Source organism: Gymnogyps californianus, chromosome 8 (genome assembly GCF_018139145.2).
Source record: "Gymnogyps californianus isolate 813 chromosome 8, ASM1813914v2, whole genome shotgun sequence".
In the NCBI taxonomy this organism is placed as follows: domain Eukaryota; kingdom Metazoa; phylum Chordata; class Aves; order Accipitriformes; family Cathartidae; genus Gymnogyps; species Gymnogyps californianus.
In genome coordinates, this window is record NC_059478.1 from 34,905,679 (window position 1) to 34,924,910 (window position 19,232).

Sequence of the window (19,232 nt, forward strand, 5' to 3'; positions counted from 1 at the left end):
GGAGGATGGAGACATTTAGTATAACTTTTCCTCCTACAACGTGTTCTCACCATAACATTTGCAGCCACTGGAGTGGCCAAGAGGTAAATCCTCCGACTGCTGAGTAGAGCCCTGTTACCTGCCCCCGGTAAAAACCACGCTTACTCCTGATGGAGCCACAGCTGAGCCTTCCTTTTCTTGTAAAACTGTGCAGCGTGTTTGCTAATTCCTTGTAACTTTTTTTTCTGCATTTAAAAAAAGAAAAAGGAAACCAACCAACCACCCGATATTTTAACCGTTTTTCTGCCAAACCCCAATCCCTTCCAGCCGCCCAGCCCTCATCCCAATGAGCCACCTTGCAATAGCAAACCCGAGAGTGTGCGTGAAGGAGGAAAAAAAAATTCGGTAAGGAAAACAGAGCTCGGTTTACAGCTATGAAAGGGTGGTTAAAAACAGTGAGTAATTTTTGGTTTGAAATCCAGAATGTAGGAAAATACCATTTAGGTTCAGTCAGGTAGATGTATACGAGTTGGACAGAAATGGGGTTAAATACAAATGGGCTGGAGGAACAGCAGAAGTCCCACATAACTGCATCCCGAGTCTGATTTTTTACCCTCGTACCTCTAGCGAGGCTGCTCTGTTCTTGGGCAGCATGGCGAGGACCGTCGGGTGAAACGTGGAGGGTGAGGGTGCTGGTGGCCTCATCCAGCCCCCGTGCTGCTGCCGCCCCGGGATGGTGCATGAGATCCTTGGCAAGGGTGCTGGGGTGGGGGGTGCTACCTCTGGCAGCTGAAAGGAACCGGATTATCTAATTTAGGTGCCCAAAACTGAGAACCCAGCCTAACTTCAGTCCCCAAGCTGGCCCTGCAGCACTGCTCACTGGCTGTGGTGGCCAGCGGGAGCTTTGGGTGGTTTTTGGATGCCCAGAGCAGCAAAGGGTCCCGCAGACGATGGGTGCCCAAAGCCTCCTTTCAAACCAGACCCACCTCGGTCCAAAGCAGCAATAACCTGTGTGTGTGTGTGTGTGTCTTGGTGTGTCGTGACGTGCACTAACGCCGCATCCCAGCTGGGTTAGCCCGGACACCTCTCACTGCCGCAACCTGGCTTCACCACGCGGTGAAGCAATGACACCCGGCTTGCTCCGCGGGCGGTTCGGTGACTGAATAACAGAAACCAAATCCTTCTTTCAGCGTGTTCTGGGGAAGGTGTTTATCTCCTGATAAATAGCGGTGTTACCTGTGCTCGGTGGGCATCGCAAGCCTCCGCTGCTGCCAGCTCCCCCCATGGGCTGGAACGCCCCGGCATGCAGAGAAATGGCCATTTCATTTCTCTTCCTTAAGAAATGTTATATGTTCAGCTAATGAATGTTCAAAAAAAGCCTTTTAGCTCTCTGGTATGGAAGACCTTCCAGAAATGGGACACGCTGTTGTGTATCGCTGACGGGCACGTGCAGAGCGGCTCTCCGTAGTGCCTGCACAGGCGGCTGCAGCAACACCCAGCGGCATCCCGGCTCTGTCAATGCACACACAGAAGGTGTGCTGTGTTCTTGTTTCCTTAATTTAAAACTCGGAAATTTTGTTTTCCAATGTGTTGCAGAAGAAAACGAATGGAGCCCCGAATGGATTTTATGCGGAGATCGACTGGGACAGATACGTAAGTGTCCCACGGAGCCTCCTCTCCTTCCAGCAGCGGGGGACCCGGGCTGCGCTCACACGTTGCCTTTTGGCTTTCTGGGTGGCCGTGGCCATTTTGGGCGATGTCCAGGGGTTAGGTGTTGTCCAGATACGTATTTTGTATCTGCACATGAATTAAATAGCGTAAAACTGCCCAGAAACTGGGTGGCTCTGATACCGGGTGCCCTGCAGGTGAGGAGAGCGCTGCCCACGCCTGCAGGGCCTTGCAGTGACCAGGAGAAAACCCTGGGTTGCAACCAAGCATTGCAAAAAAAACTTGCCACAAAAATTGAGCGTTGCAAAAAACGGATCTGCAGCGCGGCTGGGTGCTCAGCCCCCGCTGAACAGCCCAGCGGGTGCTGTGCCAGGGCATGGGTGCCGTTTGCTCCGTGCAGCCCCAGGGGCCACCAGCGGGCTTGGGCTGCGCGGGGCTTTGCCGGGTGTTGCTTCCTGCAGGAGGAATAGAGCTGCTCCAGCTTTCCAGGAAGAGAATTAGCATTCCTAATACTTTTGGGTTTTTTTTGTGCCCTATTCAGAATTCACCTGAGCTTGATGAGGAGGGATACAGCATCCGACCCGAGGAACCAGGCTATATCCTTTATTGTTGGCTTTGCCTCTCGACTTACAAACCGTAAGATGAGATGGGGTTCACAGGCAGGCCACTGACTATTTTTATTTATTATCATTATTATTATTATTTATTTTCCCCTTTTATTTTCCTTTTGAGCTGTCACTCCACAGCTAAGCATGGCTCCCAGAGGGAATTACCTGAGGCAGTAGAACAGAAGGTGATTTTAATTGCCTTTGATCCACTGCTTGTGGAAGGAGGAGGAGGAGGAGGAGGCCTGAGCAGCGCGGGGAGCACCCCAGTGGGGTGCCCCATGGAGACCCCCATGTCCCATCCCATCTGGGGCGGGTGCTGGCCGTGCGGCGCTTCATCACAGCGGGTGCTGTTTCGGGGCAGAAACAATCTGCATGGCAGCGAAAGCAAAATGAGCAAAGAGCAATTTGCGGGCTCCCGTAGCGTGCCCCGCCAAGGGGCGAGGAGACGTTGATGGCCAGAGCCCGTCCACGCGCCGAGCTGGCAGGCTGGCAGCAGGTTTTAAGCCTCCTCCTCGCAGCTGGAAGGAGGGTCAGTGGAAAAGCAGAATTTCTTCCTCTGCCGCTACTGAAAAATGCAGGTTTTCTGTGGGCGATGAGCCAGTGCGGTCACGATGGGGAGGAAACCCGGACACCGATGCAAATCACTGCTGGGCTAAAGCGGGGCTGGCTTGATCGCTGTGAGCACCAGTTCCCACGTCCTCTGCCCGCACGTGGATAAAGCAGTCAAACATCACAGCAGTGGCAGGCACGGCAGGAGGATTTGCCCCTCCACACCACTCCTGCCCTCGGGCGTTTGGGATAAGCGTTTCGGGAACACTTAATTCCCACTCTTCAGGGAAGCCTGAGCCTTTGAATGCCAAGGCTCTGCCCTCGCAGCAGAAGGAAATCTTCTTTAACTGTGCTCTACCTACCAAAGGAAAGCACTTCTACTCCTCGAGCGAATCCGAAGAGGAAGAGGAGGCGCACAAGAAGTTCAACATTAAGATCAAGCCTTTGCAGGCTAAAGACATCCTGAAGAGCGCGGCGACGGTGGACGAGCTGAAGGCTTCCATAGGCAATATTGCACTTTCTCCATCCCCCGTGGTGAGTCCTCGGTGTTTCCATCTCTTCCCCCAGTTGCAAAAGCAGTGGTGCTCCACAGGGCTCATCCCGAGCGAGCAGGGGGCTCGCTCTTAGGTGCCAGTGGTTAAATTTGCGTTTGTGTCCTTATTTGCAGGGTCTAGTCTATGTGGAGCCAATACTGTGACTGCAGGTAGAGCTCAGATGTATTGCAGTGATGTTTTTGATTCAAAAAGGTCTTAAAAATTCCCTTTCCTGCTCCTACAACAGGGCAACTGAGATCAGAATATACTATTCCCTTATTTTTCCCCTTTTCCCTCATTTTTCAATGTGGTCATCGTTCAGGACATAAATCGGATGGGTCTTGCCCTGATTCCCGGGACAGGGAAAGCATCTGTGGGGTTTTCCACAGCGCTGTGATGGGATGTTAGAGGGACATTCCTCACCCCGGGGGTGAATCCGGGGTTCCTGGAAGGAAAAGTCATCTCTCCTTAGTCCCTCCCAGTACCAACACCATCACCCTCTGGTTTTCCTAAGGCTTGTCAAGATTTCTGTTGTCTCATCCCAATCTGTTCAGCCGTGAAAAGATTTGATTTTTGTCTTTCAGTGGGCTTTAGTGTGGGCTATAGTGTCTTTTCAGACGAAGCCTTCCATGATTTATAAATAGCCTATCTCTGAAGTGTGAATGAATCTCAAACTCTAAGTGAAGAGGAAATAAAATTACAATGTTTTATTTCTTCTTTCCAAACTAATGCAAGGTCGCCAATTTTAATGCAAGCTTCTGGGACAGGTCGCTGTCCTTGGAAATACCGAGTCCCTCTGGCATGGCTCTGCTTCCCCCGATGCTTGGTCCCTTTTGCTTTTTGCGCTGTGACCAGGGAGTTTCTGGTGGTTAGCGTTCAAGGGTTAGAAACTGCAGTCGGCTGCTTTGGGAAGCACAAAAAAAAAAAAAACAAAAAAAAAAAAAGAAAAAAGAGGAAAAAAACCCAAAAACCACCAACAAAAAAAACCTCACCAAAATTAAGCCAAAAAAAAAAGGGGGGGGAGGTGAGTTTTGGAGACTGGGAATTATTTGTCAAATAGGTGGATAAATGTTGATCAAGAGAGGAAAAAAAACAAAACCCAGAATCTCTTATTGCAAAACCAAGCTAATTTTGGCTTTGCGGAGTGGCGGCCCCGGCAGTTTGGTGCACGCGCGTGTATACGTATATAATGTAGGAGACAGCCTTATTTTGGGAGGAGAGAGGAAATAGTGCAACGTTTTAAAAATGGGATAGGGAAAGCATTAAGAATTTATTTAAGGGACCAAATCTATATTCGGTATCTTCTCCTTCCCTCACGGCTCTTATTTCTGCATCCCTTGCTGGCAGCAGGCCCCTGCCACGGGGCTTTGCTGCTCCGGGTGCCGCAGGGCACTCGCCCATCCCGGGGTGTAGCTGGTGGCTCTGGCACAGCCGCGGCGGAGGTGGGGAGTAGCTGCTCATTGATTCCGTACTGCAGCCTGCGGTGTAGGGATTTCAGAGAATCTAGCCAAAAAAAATATAAAGCAACGTTGTCTCCAGCGATAAATAAAGATCTGTTGAGAAATTATTGAACGGTTACACTCAGCTCCTAGCAGTCCGAAGTTCCTTGGTTTATTTTTATTCTTATTGATGAAATACTTGAATAGTTTTGCACTGGTATACGAGGATTAGGCTGACGTGGTCAGCAGTTCTTCTGCACCTCGCCTTTTCCAGGAAAACAAAACCCCACTAAAAGTGTATTTTGCTAGATATGATTCTGTGTCTCCTCTTCTCCGTGGTGTTTTTCCTGCCGAGGTTGGGGGGATTTTTGCCGTCAGTTAGGAAGGATTTAGCCCCTGGTGAGCATGCCTCTGTGTGTCAGCATGGGGCGGTCCGGATCCTGCCCTTTGGGCCTCGGGTTGGGATGCTCTGTGCTTTGCTTCGGGGAAATCCCTGTCCCCAGCCACCGCCGGCAGAGCACAGCCCGGGGCTGGAGCCGATGCCTCCCTGTAAAGCAGTGCAGACGTGCTCTGCTCAACCCGAAGGGCTCAGGGGAAAGCCCTGTGCCAGGCTGGACAGAAGGAACCGTGCTGCTTCCCCACGTTGGGGTCCAAAATCTGGCGTATGGAGCCAAAGGGCGCAGATGGGGAGGTGAGCGGTGCCGCTGCCGAGCGGCCGGGTGCTCCCCAGTACACTGGATCCTGACAAGCAGCCCCAGTGCCCTGGGCAGGAGCCGGCTGAAGGAGTTTTGCATCCACAGGATTTTCATGCTTTGCTCTCCGGGTCCCTGCCCTTGTCCTGGGTTCGTCTCCTCTCCAAAAGCAGCTGCAAAGCCCTGCTCCGGCACCCCATCCCTCCTGCGCACCGGCCTCTCCTGGAAGAGGGCAGCGGGATGGGAGATGCCGTGTCCATAGGCACCATCCTCCCCATCCCTTTGGGGTGTAAATGATGATGCCTTAACTTGAAGACAAGAAAACCAGAGAAGCTGTTGTAAATTGGTGTCAGCGGCATCCTCTGTCTGAAGCCCAGTAGCTCAGGTCTCATTTCTTGAGAAGAAATAGGCAGATGGCGGGACAACCTGCCCGTGCCACGTACCGTACCGGCAACAGCCCGGCATCTTCAGACCTCCCACCCTCTTCCCTGCTCCTTCCTCCCGGCAGCTCCTGCCCGCTTCGCTCGTTGCAGCGCGGAAAACTCAGCCCCAGGAGCTGAGGCTTTGTAGCAGTCTGAAAAAATAGTCACTGGGCAAAGCTGAATAGCCTTAAATTTAAGCGCTTAGGGGTAAAATTGTGCTTTTGACTTTCCTCTCATACGGACCTTTCTAAGGAACGAAACAGGTTGGGAAATGGCCTTTGGCTATAGCTAGCAGGGCCTGCTAACGACAAAGCATGTGAATCCTTTCTGTGAGACGGCTCAGAGGCAGGTTTTTATTTCTATATGCTCTCTCTCACTCCAGTCTTCTGTCTGAACGAATGACAGCCTGGCTGGACGCGCGCACGACTCTGCTTTGCTGTATGTTTAACGGTTATACACCTGATGCTTCTGGTCATAATACAAATCTTGTATTTCTCTGCTATCCCTTTATAGAAAATATCTTATATTCTCATTTTCTTTTTTTATTTTTCTGCATTCTTTTAGAGGAAAAGTCCGGTAAGAAATACAGTTTTTTCTCTTATAACTTTTTAACTCAGTCTTGTGTTCTCTTGTTTGCGCAGTCCCTGTTTTGCATGTCTCTAGAGCTGAAATGTAAAATGCAAATAACAAATCCTCCCATTTTGGAAGGCATGATGTTTATTATTTAACTTAGAGCATTTTAAAATAGAGCTAGGCTGTCTTTGCTTTGAACGTACATAGTCTGGGGGTGTAGTCTGGGTGACAAAGCCGGTGGTTTTGGACAAGATGTGTAAGGGCACGGTTTTATCTGGGCATCTTTTACGTACGTCACTGCACATCAAAAGGTATGAGAAAGCAGAAAAAAAACCCCATCGGTGGTCGATGACCTCTGGTGCCGCCGTGTGCGATGGCGATGGCTTCCCCGAGAGGACTGGGCTTCAGACTGTTCTGAGCCCCCCAAAACGGGGAAATTCCCCCTTTCCATGGGGTTTGGGTTCCCTCTGGGGTCTCTCCGGCCGCTGCTCTCCCCCAGCCTCGTGCCCCACGGCCAGGGTGACCCACCAACCCGTGGGAGCAAGGCGTTGTGTTCCCAGCAGTGGGTACCAGGGCTGGGGGGGCTGCGTGGAGGAGGAAACCCACCCGGCGCTGCGCCGATGCGGCCCGTGAAGCCGTGATGGAGGGGGGGCGATGGGCGTTGGGGGACTTGGGGCGCTGACCTGTCGCTCTCTGACCAGGTGTCTCTTCTCTCTTCCTTCTCGCTGACCGCAGCGGCGCAGCCCGGTAAGCACCCGTGCCTGCTGCTTCTGCCCCTGCGGCTCTGGGAATGGGGGTGCTGGCGGGGTCCGAGTCTGTGCTGGGGTTACACGGCGAGCGCAGGGGAAGGGGAGCGGGGTGCCAGTGCCGTTAGCCTCCCCGTTGTGTGACCCCAGGTGATGGTGGGACCTTGTCCCCCACCCCGCCGATGCAAAGGGGTCCCCAATGATGGGCATCCTCCACGGCTCGACCTGCATCCTTGCAAATCTCCTGGAGACCCTGCTTGCGCTCCCGGGGTACCCCCACTGCCCGTCCCCCTCCGGTGGGGCTCCCGCTCCCCTCTCTGCCGTGCAGCCCCAGCTCCCGTGGTCTGCACGGGGGGGTTTGGCTGTTGCTGTGCGCGGGCACGTGTGTGTTGTGTGGCAAGAGCGAGGATTTAGATTGCTGAAAATACATTATTTGGCTTAGATCGATTTGCTACCGTCAAACGTGAGGATTTGGGGGTTTATGCCATTTCTAATGGGGTGAGGGTGTCAGTGACCCCCCCAAGCCCCTGGCAGTCAGGACGGCTGCGAAGGCAGCACTGCCAGGTGATGGCTTTACGTGGCTCAAAACCCTTTCGGTAGGGTTTTTCCTGCTCCCTGTATGCTGGGAGCAAATGGGATTTTACAACGCACACGTGCAGCTGGGCATATTTCAGCCGTGCACAGTAAATATCACCTTAGGTAGGGAATTCCTGCCACGTCTGCTGGGCTGCTTTGCTCCTGCTGTGTCCCTCCTTGGGTGACAATTGCTATGCGCCCGTGTCCCTGTGCATCCCGCTTACCTCATGTGTTTCTAATTCCAGGGGACGATTAAAAGGAATTTATCCAGTAAGTATGTTCTGCAGCCTTTAAGAGCAGTAGTTATGGCAGTGTGGTGCTGGTATTTTGGGGAGGGGGGAGCGGGGGGGGAAAAAAAACGGAGGAGGTTAGGTTGGCTTTAAAGTTGTCCTGGCAGAAATTATGGCATCCAAATGCCTTCCTTAAAGAAGGCCATATGGGACATCCTTGGGGTACCCTATAGAAACAGTGCGGCTGCCTCATCTAGCTCTCGACAGAAATAAAATCTGAATTAATAAAACACACCTTTTTCTGCCAGCGTCTCCGTGGCAGGCGTGGGACGGGACACGTGCCGTGCTGGTGGCACGCCTGGCGAGAGCCCTCCTGCCGACACGGCGTCCGGGCGGGCTGGGGGTGATGCTCGGGGGGGGTGTGGGGGGTGGATGGGGGAACGGCTCTAACCCCGCGCTGTCCGTCCTGTGCCGCAGGTGAGGAGATCGCGCGGCCCCGGCGCTCGACGCCGACGCCGGACCCCGCCAGGTCAGTACGGAGTCTGTCGGTGTAATTATCCAAAGCAGCTACGTTCAGGCACATCATCCTGATGTGATTTTTAAACATTTGGATGGGCAATTGCACATTATCACCATTGCTCAAGGGGAAGCATCTATTTTCACCTCCAGATTTTGATTTTTTTTTTTTTTTTTTTTATGTATACCTGGCCAGGTCAAACCCAGAATAACGCAGCAAGTTCACCAGGTATTTACTGCCGCACAAATACTGCCTACCCATCACCTAGCTGAGCTGCCCCAATTGGGCTCAGCAAAGACCCCACTGCAGAAACCCCACTTTTATAACTTTTTAGGCTCGTGAGACAGCCAAACGTTTGCGTTTGGTCTTTAAATAAGCTGAGTAAACGCTCCGCGCCGCAGGATGCAAGAGGCACAGGGAGCTTTGGGCCCACGGGCTCTTGGCTCAGATGCTGTGCGAGTAAATGCGAAATGAGGGCAGGTGCCCAGGCGGTGATGGTGGATCCCCTCGGAGCACGGCCGAACCAAAACGTGCGGAATTGAGGTGCTGATGGCAGCGGCCCCTCTGGTTTCAGATGCACGGCATCCGTGCTCGCTCTCCCGCAGGAGCAGCAGCAGCAGCAAGGGCATCCGCTGCTGGAAGCCGCCTCGAGCCCGATCCATAGGGAGGGCTGGCAAGTGTGTGCTGTGGGTAGATATTGAGTTGGGAAAGCAAACAGACTGGTTGGTACGGAGTGAAGCCGAATCTCGCTAGGAGCGTGCCCTGTGGAGCTGCAGGGCTCAACTCAAGGTGTGTTGGACCCGAGTGTGGTCCAGACCTTGACTACTTTGGTTTTTTTTCTTTCTCCTTTTCCATGCGGTCTGGCGTAGCTCTGACTAATCCTGAAACAATCCCCGGTGCCTCAGCGGCTGCTTGGGCGCTCCGGGGTTTGCACCGTAGTGCTACGGCCGGTGCTACCGCTCTCCTTTCCTTTTTCTCTGCCTGAAACCCTGTGTTTTGCCAGGTGCCTGTTAGCCTAGAGCAGAAACACTCCCTGGAAAACATACGTATTTGCACTCAAACACCAGGGTTGAGCACAAACCCGAACCTCACGGTTCCTCTGCGCTTGTCTCGTCCCGCAGCAAGAAAGCCGGGGAGGACCCCGCCGCGCTGGCACCGCTCTTCGGGCCCCCCTTGGAGTCGGCGTTCGAGGAGCAGAAGCTGGACGGTGGGTCGGGGACGCGGGTCGTGTCTCCTGGTAGTGACCCCCTGGCCGTGCCGTGCCCGGGGGACGGCTCGCGGCACCCAGCTCTGCCAGCAAGCAGGGTAGCCCTGGGGCTCAACACCCCCCCCCCAGCCCTCCTCTTAAAGGAGGGGGGGAAAAAGAAAATTAAAGCAGAAGGCGAAGGGCAGGTAGTTGCATTACAGGCAGCGTGGGGTTGGGGTTTTACATGGGTTATATGGAAATGGAGCAAGTGTTTAAGTCAATTAGTTAATTATGTGGTCTCGGGACAGATCCTGAAAGAGAGCAGCTAACGAGTATTAAAAATACTGACTTTCAAACGAAACCCCGATGTTGCCTGTTGAGCAGGCTCTGCCGATGTACCTCGAAGCCGTGTGTGTTTAACAGCGGCGGCCGTTAGCTTCCGACACCGCGGCGGCGTGTCAGCATCACGCTAATTTAATCGAAGGAAGATATGAACGCAGCTATCTGGCAGTGCTTTACAGCTCCCCGTGCCCTTGAAGATGTCATCTCAGTAATGTCATTTGGTTCTTTTTTTTTCCCCCTGGAAACAGCATTGCCCTGGACAGGAATATAAGGACACTTTGCTCCCCCGTGAAGCCTTTTTTTTTTCTTTTTTCCTTTTTTTTCCCTTTTTTTCTTTTTTTTTTTTTTTTTTCTTTTTTTTTTTTTTTTCTTTTTTCTTTTTTTCTTTTTTCTTTTTTTCTTTTTTCTTTTTTTCTTTTTTCTTTTTTCTTTTTTTTCTTTTTTCTTTTTTTCTTTTTCTTTTTTTCTTTTTTCTTTTTTTCTTTTTTCTTTTTTCTTTTTTTCTTTTTTTCTTTTTTCTTTTTTCTTTTTCTTTTTTCTTTTTTTCTTTTTTTCTTTTTTCTTTTTTTCTTTTTTTCTTTTTTTCTTTTTTTTTTCTTTTTTTCTTTTTTCTTTTTTTCTTTTTTTTCTTTTTTCTTTTTTTCTTTTTTTTTTTTTTTTTTTTTTTTTTTTTTTTTTTTTTTTTTTTTTTTTTTTTTTTTTTTTTTTTTTTTTTTTTTTTTTTTTTTTTTTTTTTTTTTTTTTTTTTTTTTTTTTTTTTCTTTTTTCTTTTTTTCTTTTTTCTTTTTTTCTTTTTTCTTTTTTTCTTTTTTTCTTTTTTCTTTCCTCCTTCTTTCCTCCTTCTTTCCTCCTTCTTTCCTCCTTCTTTCCTCCTTCTTTCCTCCTTCTTTCCTCCTTTTTCTTTTCCTCCTTCTTTCCTCCTTCTTTCCTCCTTCTTTCCTCCTTCTTTTCTTTTTTTTTTTCTTTTTTTTTTTTTTTTTTTTTTTTTTTTTTTTTTTTTAACAGCTTTCCCAAAGCGCAGCAATCTTGCAAGGCTTGTTCTCCCCAACAGAAAAACCCCATTCACCCGCTGGAGCGGTTTGTTCCCGGAGAGGTCTCCTCCTCCCGGCTCTGCTCGGCTATCGCGAAATGGCCGCTGCCACTTGTAGCCTAGTTATGCCTTGTCATTAATGACTCCGGTTAATTCTTTTAATCAAAACTACAGTTGCATGCAGTTCTCTACACATAGCACCCCCCCAAAAAAAAGTGCAAAAAGCTCAAATGAGATCTAGAAGAGGGTTTTCCCCCTACAACCTCTGTGAATATAATTGGGATCTTTTCATTTTAATACCTGGGGTTTTTTTTCCTGGGTATCCTAAAATTCCAGACAATTTCTGCAATTAATGCAATGTTTCGTTTAATGTAGTAAGCCTCCAAATATGTAAATGGCATTGTTTTCTTTGTCAAGCAGCATGAGTGTCAAACTAATTGCATGTCCTGTTTAAAAATCAGGCAAGCTTGTAATTATCTAACATTACAGAAAAAACCCTGTCTTTAATTAATGAGAGGTTTCTGCCACTATTTAGTTTCCTCTCTTTACAAGCCTCAGATGAACGCGTCTCATCTGTGTGTTTTAGTATTTGTAAAAAGATAGTCGGTTTTATCATTGCCTTTGCATGTGTAATTATTTATTTTTGATTTTTTTCAGCTACTCTAGATCAGCCTGAGATATGGGGTTCGGTCCAGCCCGTCAACACAAGCGTAGAGTCCCCAAAGCTACCGAGACCTTTTCCAACTGGAAGTAAGTTGACCGTGCAGGTTATCAACCAAAAACAAATGAATATATACAGAAATCAAATCAAATCTTATACTTTTCCTCATCCAGGCTCCTGGTACTGTGCAATTCTGTAACACTTTAATCATGTAGCAAGTTAGAGGGGTTGTTTTCCCCCCCCCCCCCCCCCCCCCGGCTTGACTCTAGCTGCAGTGCGTTAGGGTGGAGGAAGGACGGGAGTTTGATAAGGGATGGGATGGATGGTACCCAGGCGGGGAGAGACGATGCGTATCCTCCCCCGGGGAAACGTGCTTCTGCTGTGGGCGCTGGATTTGCAAGGTGAAACATCTCCGGCCGGGACAAACGGCCTGCGTGGAGCCAGCGGTTAAACCCCCCCTGCCCTCGGAAGGGAGGAGTACTCGATCGTTCATGTCACCGATGCAGTTATTTGGCTTGAAAGGTCGGAAGCACCGGTTTCTCCGGGCTAACGTAAGGAAGGGTAACGCAGCCCCGAATCCCCGGTTTTCGTTGCAGCTTTCCCTGTTGCCTGGGGCAGCCGGGGAACGGCAGCTTTTCCTCCTCCCTGGCTGCAAAGTCATTTTTTCCTTGTTCCCCTGCTCCTTTCCCCCCCCCCCCCCCATTACTAGCCATTAGCACAACCTATTTCATGCCAAACCCACCCCCAGCCCTGGTGCTGCCGGCCGGCCGGTGCTGCCGTGCCGAGGTGAAGGCAACCCTGGCCACAGCGCCAGCTTGCAAGGGGATTGTGACGCTCGTGGCTGAAATGGTTGCTTAATGGTGCCGCACCGCATCCAGAGCAGCCACGGTGCCTCCCGGGCTGCTCCTCCAGGAGGTTTGGACTCGGATGCTACGTGCATCTGCTTTGCAAAAATGCCCCTGTAAAGCAGCGCTGGGTTAATTAGCCGTGGCGTTCCTCCTCCCGTGTGTGCATGCCAGATCCGTGCGGGATGGGCATGTGGAGGCAGATATGTGCCTCCGAGGCTACAGGTTTTAATTAAAATGGTAAGTCAGTGTCCTGGTTTCGGCTAGGACAGAGTTAATTTTCTTCCTAGTAGCTGGTATAGTGCTGTGTTTTGGATTTAGTAGGAAAATAATGTTGATAACACACTGATGTTTTTAGTTGTTGCTAAGTAGTCTTTCTACTAAGTCAAGGATTTCTCAGCTTCTCATGCCCAGCCAGCAAGAAGGCTGGAGGGGCACAAGAAGCTGGGAGGGGACAGAGCCAGGACAGCTGACCCAAACTGGCCAAAGGGATATTCCATACCATATGACATCATGCCCAGTATATAAACTGGGGGAGCTGGCTGGGAGGGGGGATCGCGGCTCAGGAACTAACTGGGCATCAGTCAACGAGTGGTGAGCAATTGCATTGTGCACCACTTGCTTTGTATATTTTAATTCTTTTAGTATTACTATTGTCATATTATTATTATCATTATCATTGTTTTTCATTCCTTTCTGTCCTATTAATCTGTCTTTATCTCAGCTCACGAGGTTTTTTTCCTGATTCTCTCCCCCATCCCAGGGGTGGGGGGGCAGTGAGCGAGCGGCTGCGTGGTGCTTAGCTGCCGGCTGGGGTTAAACCACGACAGTCAGGTTTTTCAAACATGAGTACAAGCTAAGATTTTAAAATGGGGAAAAAAAAAAAACCTAACCAAAAAAACCTAAAACCCAACAAAAAAGGCCACCAGCGATTGCTTTTCACTTGGTGAAAGAGCGTAAACTCCCGGGCTGCGGGGATGCTCCTGCTCGCCCAGCAATCATCCCAGGGCTGCTGCTGCTGCTGCCTGCTTTGCACCTCGGCAGCACGCTGCCGGATCCCCCTTTCCCAGCGAAGCCGTGCGCGTTCCCGAACGCACCGCAACTGAATTGTTCCCTCTCTCTGCTCTGTTTTGCAGCGCCTCCGCCGCTCCCACCGAAAAACATCCCGGCCACGCCGCCGCGTACCGGCTCTCCTCTGACGGTGGGAATAGGTAAAAAGCTCGGCGCCGCACCTCCGCACGCGTGCCCTCGCTCAGCCCCGGTAGACTGATCCGGGGGCGGCACTGGGGGGGTCGGGTCCCCGTGGCTGCGTTTCGGACACGGATTTGGTCCTCCTGCATCCTCTTTCCTTTGCATTCGTGGCGCTTCAGCGGATGCTGCAGTCGGGGTGATGCTTTAGAAGCGGTGCAAAGACGCCTTTGACTCCCGAGTCAGTGTCGCCCTGGTGAAATTAATGCTCTCTCCTTCCCCCCCGCCTTTGGGATCGGTCGCTTCTAGAAATGAAATGCAACATTAGCCTTAACGTCCTGCTCGAAATTGGGAATAAATAGAGCACTGTTACCGCCTGGAACAGCACTGCGCGGTCTGTGCTTATGAAATAACGGGGCATGCGGCACCTGCCTGTGTCAGGGGAGCTGGTCCTGCCCTCCCAAATTCCTCCTGCTGTCAGGGAAGGTGGGAAAAGCCCCTCCAGTCCCGCAGCCCTGGCAGCTGGGGATGCAGAGGAGCAGGGGAGAGAGAATGAAACAGAGCCTGGAATAAAGGACAGCCTGAAAGAAGGGATTAAAAGATGCCGTTGAACGAGCCAGAGGCCGTAAAGTGCTTATAAGCGTATAATTCATGTTGCTGGCAGGGTGCTGTCTGTTGGAGGTGCAGGTTTTGAGGAAGGAAGGGCAGTCCCTGGTCTCTGGACAGGGCACTGTATGGGGACAGCCCTTTTGCTGCGCACACACACACAGAGCACCTCGGGGCGTTATTAACATCGCCATGAAGAAATCCCCTGCTCTGAGCTTACTGCTCTATCCATCAATATTTCATTCATGTTCCTGTATCTTGCTTTTTCTATTTATCTAAGCAGCTAGACTGGCAGAATGTCCACCTACATACGTAGATTCATCAACAAGAGCAAATGCAATGCCCAGCCGCATGTGACGGTTTATGTGCTGGGGTCTGGCTTGCTGCACGCTTCAGCCTCTGCATCAAGTAAAGCAAGCGGCAGAGGTCTATTTTTCTTTCCATTTTAGCAAAGCTATATTTTATCCCCTAAATGTAGAACGGCAGATGGCTTCCCCCAAATGCAGGAACAAGGGGCGGGGTGCTGACGCGAGGAGCTCGGAGGGCACGGTTAGTTTTTAGCCGTACGCACGTGGCTGTAGCAGGGGCCACGGGCTCCTGCGCTACCCTGGTGCTGCGGCCACGCTCTGCCCTGGTCCTCACCTCATCCCTCCGTTCAGCCTGTGCAAAACGGAGTCACCGAGTCCTGGGCAGCGTTCCTGGCCTTAGAGAGCTGCCAGCTCCCCAAGCTCCAGCCCTCGGGGAAGAGAAATGCAAGAAAACAGGGCACGAAGGGAAGGATGGAGGATATCCCTCCTCTGGATGTGTAACATTTTGCTGATGAATCCTGTCTCCGTGTTGGTTATGAAGTCAGACACAAACATTGACGTGTGGTAGCCATTTAGTGAGCACAGCCCTAAAATACCCTAAAATATCTGCTGCTGCTTGCAACTGAAATACATACACCCTGCCTGCTTTCCTGTACTGCATGCCCAGCACCAGTTCTTGAGCGTGTCAAACCAGCATCTTTAAATATATATATTTATATATATGTGTTTATAAATATATATAGTCGAGTGTGCAAGAGAGCTGGGTGCATAAGTTTAATACCTGCTGATAATTCAGAGTGATGGTAATGACAGAACGATGTTACTTAGATGATACTTAACAAAGGCTGAGAGCCAGCTGCAAATTTTGGGAGGATACGGGACTGTTGTGTATGAAGTGATGGAGGAGGAGGAGGAGGTGGGCTTGGCTCGTGGTACACGCTCTCTCTCATACAGTGTATGTATTTCAATCCAGTGTGGTTCACTATATGTTGCGCATGACCTGACGTAGAAACTTTCTTGCACATGAATTATATTCCCCGGCAGCTTATAAGAAAACATGCTTTTAAAGCATCTCCTCTAGAAAGTAGCTGACGTAGAGCCCCGTAGAAAATAGCGCGACTGCAGCTCTCTCGGTTAATGCTAAGTGTAAAATAAACTACTTTGACCACAGGAGGGGACCAGACAGCAGCAGAGCTCAAAAGTGACAAACTTCCGTCCATCAATGACTTGGACAGCATTTTTGGCCCCGTGCTATCCCCCAAGTCTGCTGCTGTTAACGCAGAAGACAAGTGGGTCAATTTTTCCGATCAATCCCCGGAAAACGCGACTCCGGAGTTGACGCCCCGGGAAAAAGCGGGGTCCCCGCCGGTGGCAGCGGGCAGCCCGGCCGACGCTCCAGCGGCCGAGCCCTCTCGCCCTCTCCCTTCGCCGCTCCACCTGGAAGAGGTTCACAAGAAGGTTTCGGAGCAGCCCTACCTTAAGGATGATAACTTGGAGCCGGCCGCCTCTCCCAAAGATTTTGGGCTGGGACAAAGAGCGACCCCGCCACCCCCCCCGCCGCCCACCTACCGGACGGTGGTCTCCTCACCCGGACCGGGCGCCAGCAGCGGCACGGGAAGCACCAGCGGTACGTCCCGTGGCGTTGGGTGTGCTTCGGTGTGGCCGTGACCGCATCCGCCGTCCCCTCCCGCCCGGTTGTGCCTGTGCCCAGCGCCCGCGCTCCCACCCGGCCGTCTCGTGCTTCCACGTCCAGCGTCTGCCCTCAGCCTCCTGTGTCCTCTCCCCTGCTCCTTGCTGCGTGTCTGATGGTCGGATGGGTCTGACAGCCTTTCCCCAAAGCTCCTGCGAGCCGCCCTTCCCACCTCTGCTACGCGCATAACCCCCCCGACGCAAAATTTGGCATAGGATTGCCGTTGCTCCGTCCTCAGTAGGCTTCAGAGTGAATATAGGTGGAAACATTTCAGGCAAAGAATTTGAGCAAGCCTCAGAACCAGGGGGGTTTAAATCTGTTGCAGACAGACAGGTTGCTGCGTACCGTCACCCCAGGGCTGCCGAGACCAAATAACTCGCAGCTCAGAGGCGGCACCAGCTCTGAATGGCGCTTGGTCCCTCTCGGCTGTGAGAGCGTGGATTCCCAGCCGGGTCTGGAGAACCGGCTTCCAGGGTGAACCTCTCACAAGGGCAGAACCTGATAGGTGTGTCTGGCATGTGCTGGCTGCCTGGCCTCACCTGCTTAATTATATATGTCCGCGTGCCCATTAGGGCAAACGAGCTCGTCGGAGGTCAGCTTACGCAAGCTCTCCCACTGCGCTTGAGGAGGCGCAACCTGATCGTGTTATTTTAGAGGCTGACCCCAGGGCACTTACTGTACCGGTGCAGCCACGACGTGCAAATCCCCGTCCCCACCAGCCGCCGTGCTGCCCTCCTGCATCCACGAGAAATTATTTTTGAGAGCATTACCCCCACGGAGCCTCGCAGGCACCTCCACCCGTGCAGGCAGCGGTGGGGGACGATGGGCGCGTTGGGTGCGCAGCTCCCCCAGCCCTGTGCCCGACCGCTGTCACTGGCCTCGTGTGAGCTTGAAAGCTGTGCCATCTGCTTTGGGGTTTTTTGGGGGGGGGGGGGTCCTGGGGGGGTCCCCCCGAGCGTGGCTGTTGCTGCGAGTGTGGCTTCGCTTCAGTGGTGGTGGCTTTTCTGTGCTGGCTCGGTGAGGTGGCTGCGGGGTGGGTGGGGGGGTGGGTGGGGGTCCGCACAGGGGCTGCAGTATCCAGCTGCTGGTGGCACTGGTCGGAGCTGGGACTTCTCCGGGAGATTGGCAGCAGGAAACAGCAAGCTTCTTCCTACGCTGCTCTCCACCCCGATGCCAACTGAGCAACTGCCTTGCGTGAGCGGAGACCCGCAGGATGGGGACGTGCCGGTGGCTCCGCGCGTGGGGATGGATGGAGAAACCCCGCTCAGCGAGGCAGCGCTGCCTGTTTGGGAAGATCCACGTCTCTTCCCCAGAAATTACCTCCTGTCTCAGTTCGGCGTGCTTTGCAGCCCGCTGACACCTCAGCCTTACCTCAGCACGGGACAGCGAGCTGTAAAAACGCAGAGCGTTGAAGTACGCGCACAAAAATCACACAAATCTTCAGGAAGCTGCATCCCGTGGTAGCCGGTCTGGGTGCGTGGTGCGGATCCAGCACCGTTCCCGCTCCTGCCCTCTCCACCTTTCCGAGTCCCCTGTTGCTGTGTCCGGCTTTCGGATGCCGTGGGGCAGGACACCCTCCTGCCTTCGCATCCCATGGGAGCCCGGGCTGGTGGGTGTCACTGAGGCAGGGCTGGGGACTGGCGTCCCAGTCGGCTTCTGATTTCATGCTGCTTTACAACGTGCTGCCACGGTTTCTTGTCGTAGAAAATATCTAGAGGTACGCCAATCTCCCGGGGACCTTAAATACCTGAAGGATAAACCTCTCTGGATGAAAGCTGACGTCTGGCAGGGCTTTGGCTAGCTGGTGGCCGCTCCTGAGCCGGGGCAAAAGGCACCCTCGAAGTCTCTGTCTTGTGACACTCGTTCAGTGCTGCTAGGTTACTTTCCCTGAATAATTCCTCTTTTGTCAGGCTTTTATTGGGATAAGGAAGGAAAAATTCAAACTTCAGTTCCCAAATTAGGCTTCTAAATAAAAATGGCTTGGATTTTGGAGTTGCGCAAATGAATGGCCAGGATTTACTCTCTTTAAACAAGCCCATCTCTTGGTTTAGCCTTCTGTCATTTACCTCTCAGTCTCATTTCTATAGATCTAGCTTTGATATTTCCTTAATCTGAGCTATCACCCAAAAAACTTGGTAAACTGATTCTCTTGTCAGCGGGGAAAAATAAAGCTAAAGACATCATCTTATCGTCAGTCTGAGCAAAACACGCCGCTCTTCAGATTGTAACGTGCTGCTGTGCTCCACGGAGGTTGGTAGCAAATGCCAGTTCAGCCATCCTGCAAACTGGGGTCTGTGTCCCCGCCACGCTCCCACCGCCCCTCTCGTCTTGGTGCAATCTCCAACCGCTCTGTACGGCACCGGTTATTGCCGAACTCACCCTGGAAGGAATTTCTGTATGTGGAGCAAAACGCTTTGCTGGGTATCCTCTTAAGCATCTGTTTAAATTTCTATTTGATGATTGCAAAAAGTCCCCCTTCGCAGCAAGGCAGCAGCCGCTGGGGACCACACGAACCCCGACGACAGCACCCTCTTGTTCTTTGAAACTCTGCCGGAGGGCTGGGAAACACGTTACGCTCCCAGCAAATCGGATAACCTTGCTCCTCCACCCTTCCTCTTCTTCACCCGGACAAAGCTTTGCCCCTCTCACCAGGACCCCTCATTCCCGTGGTGGGGGATCTGACCCTGCTCGCCGGCTGTGCCGCCCCAGGAGCTCGTGGAGCCCCGGGAGCTGTGGCATCAGCTGCTGCAGGGGTTAAGCATTGTTTTTCTCCTGCCCACATCTGGTTTTCCAGAAAGCCGTTAAGAAGACTCCGATAATAATTTTGCACAGCGCTCCTGGCCG

The 19,232-nt window shown here is 51.9% G+C and overlaps 1 protein-coding gene across 1 annotated transcript in view; it reads left to right on the forward strand.

The window, feature by feature from the left end:
• Positions 1-19,232, forward strand: part of SGIP1 (SH3GL interacting endocytic adaptor 1) — a 57,171-nt gene that overhangs the window by 23,428 nt on the left and 14,511 nt on the right. The window contains exons 5-15 of the mRNA XM_050900650.1: positions 1,576-1,632; positions 2,189-2,243; positions 3,163-3,338; positions 6,455-6,466; positions 7,199-7,210; positions 8,031-8,055; positions 8,493-8,544; positions 9,654-9,739; positions 11,748-11,840; positions 13,733-13,807; positions 15,870-16,325. Of these exons, the coding sequence (XP_050756607.1) occupies positions 1,576-1,632; positions 2,189-2,243; positions 3,163-3,338; positions 6,455-6,466; positions 7,199-7,210; positions 8,031-8,055; positions 8,493-8,544; positions 9,654-9,739; positions 11,748-11,840; positions 13,733-13,807; positions 15,870-16,325 (1,099 nt within the window). The remainder of the gene's footprint in view (positions 1-1,575; positions 1,633-2,188; positions 2,244-3,162; positions 3,339-6,454; positions 6,467-7,198; positions 7,211-8,030; positions 8,056-8,492; positions 8,545-9,653; positions 9,740-11,747; positions 11,841-13,732; positions 13,808-15,869; positions 16,326-19,232) is intronic.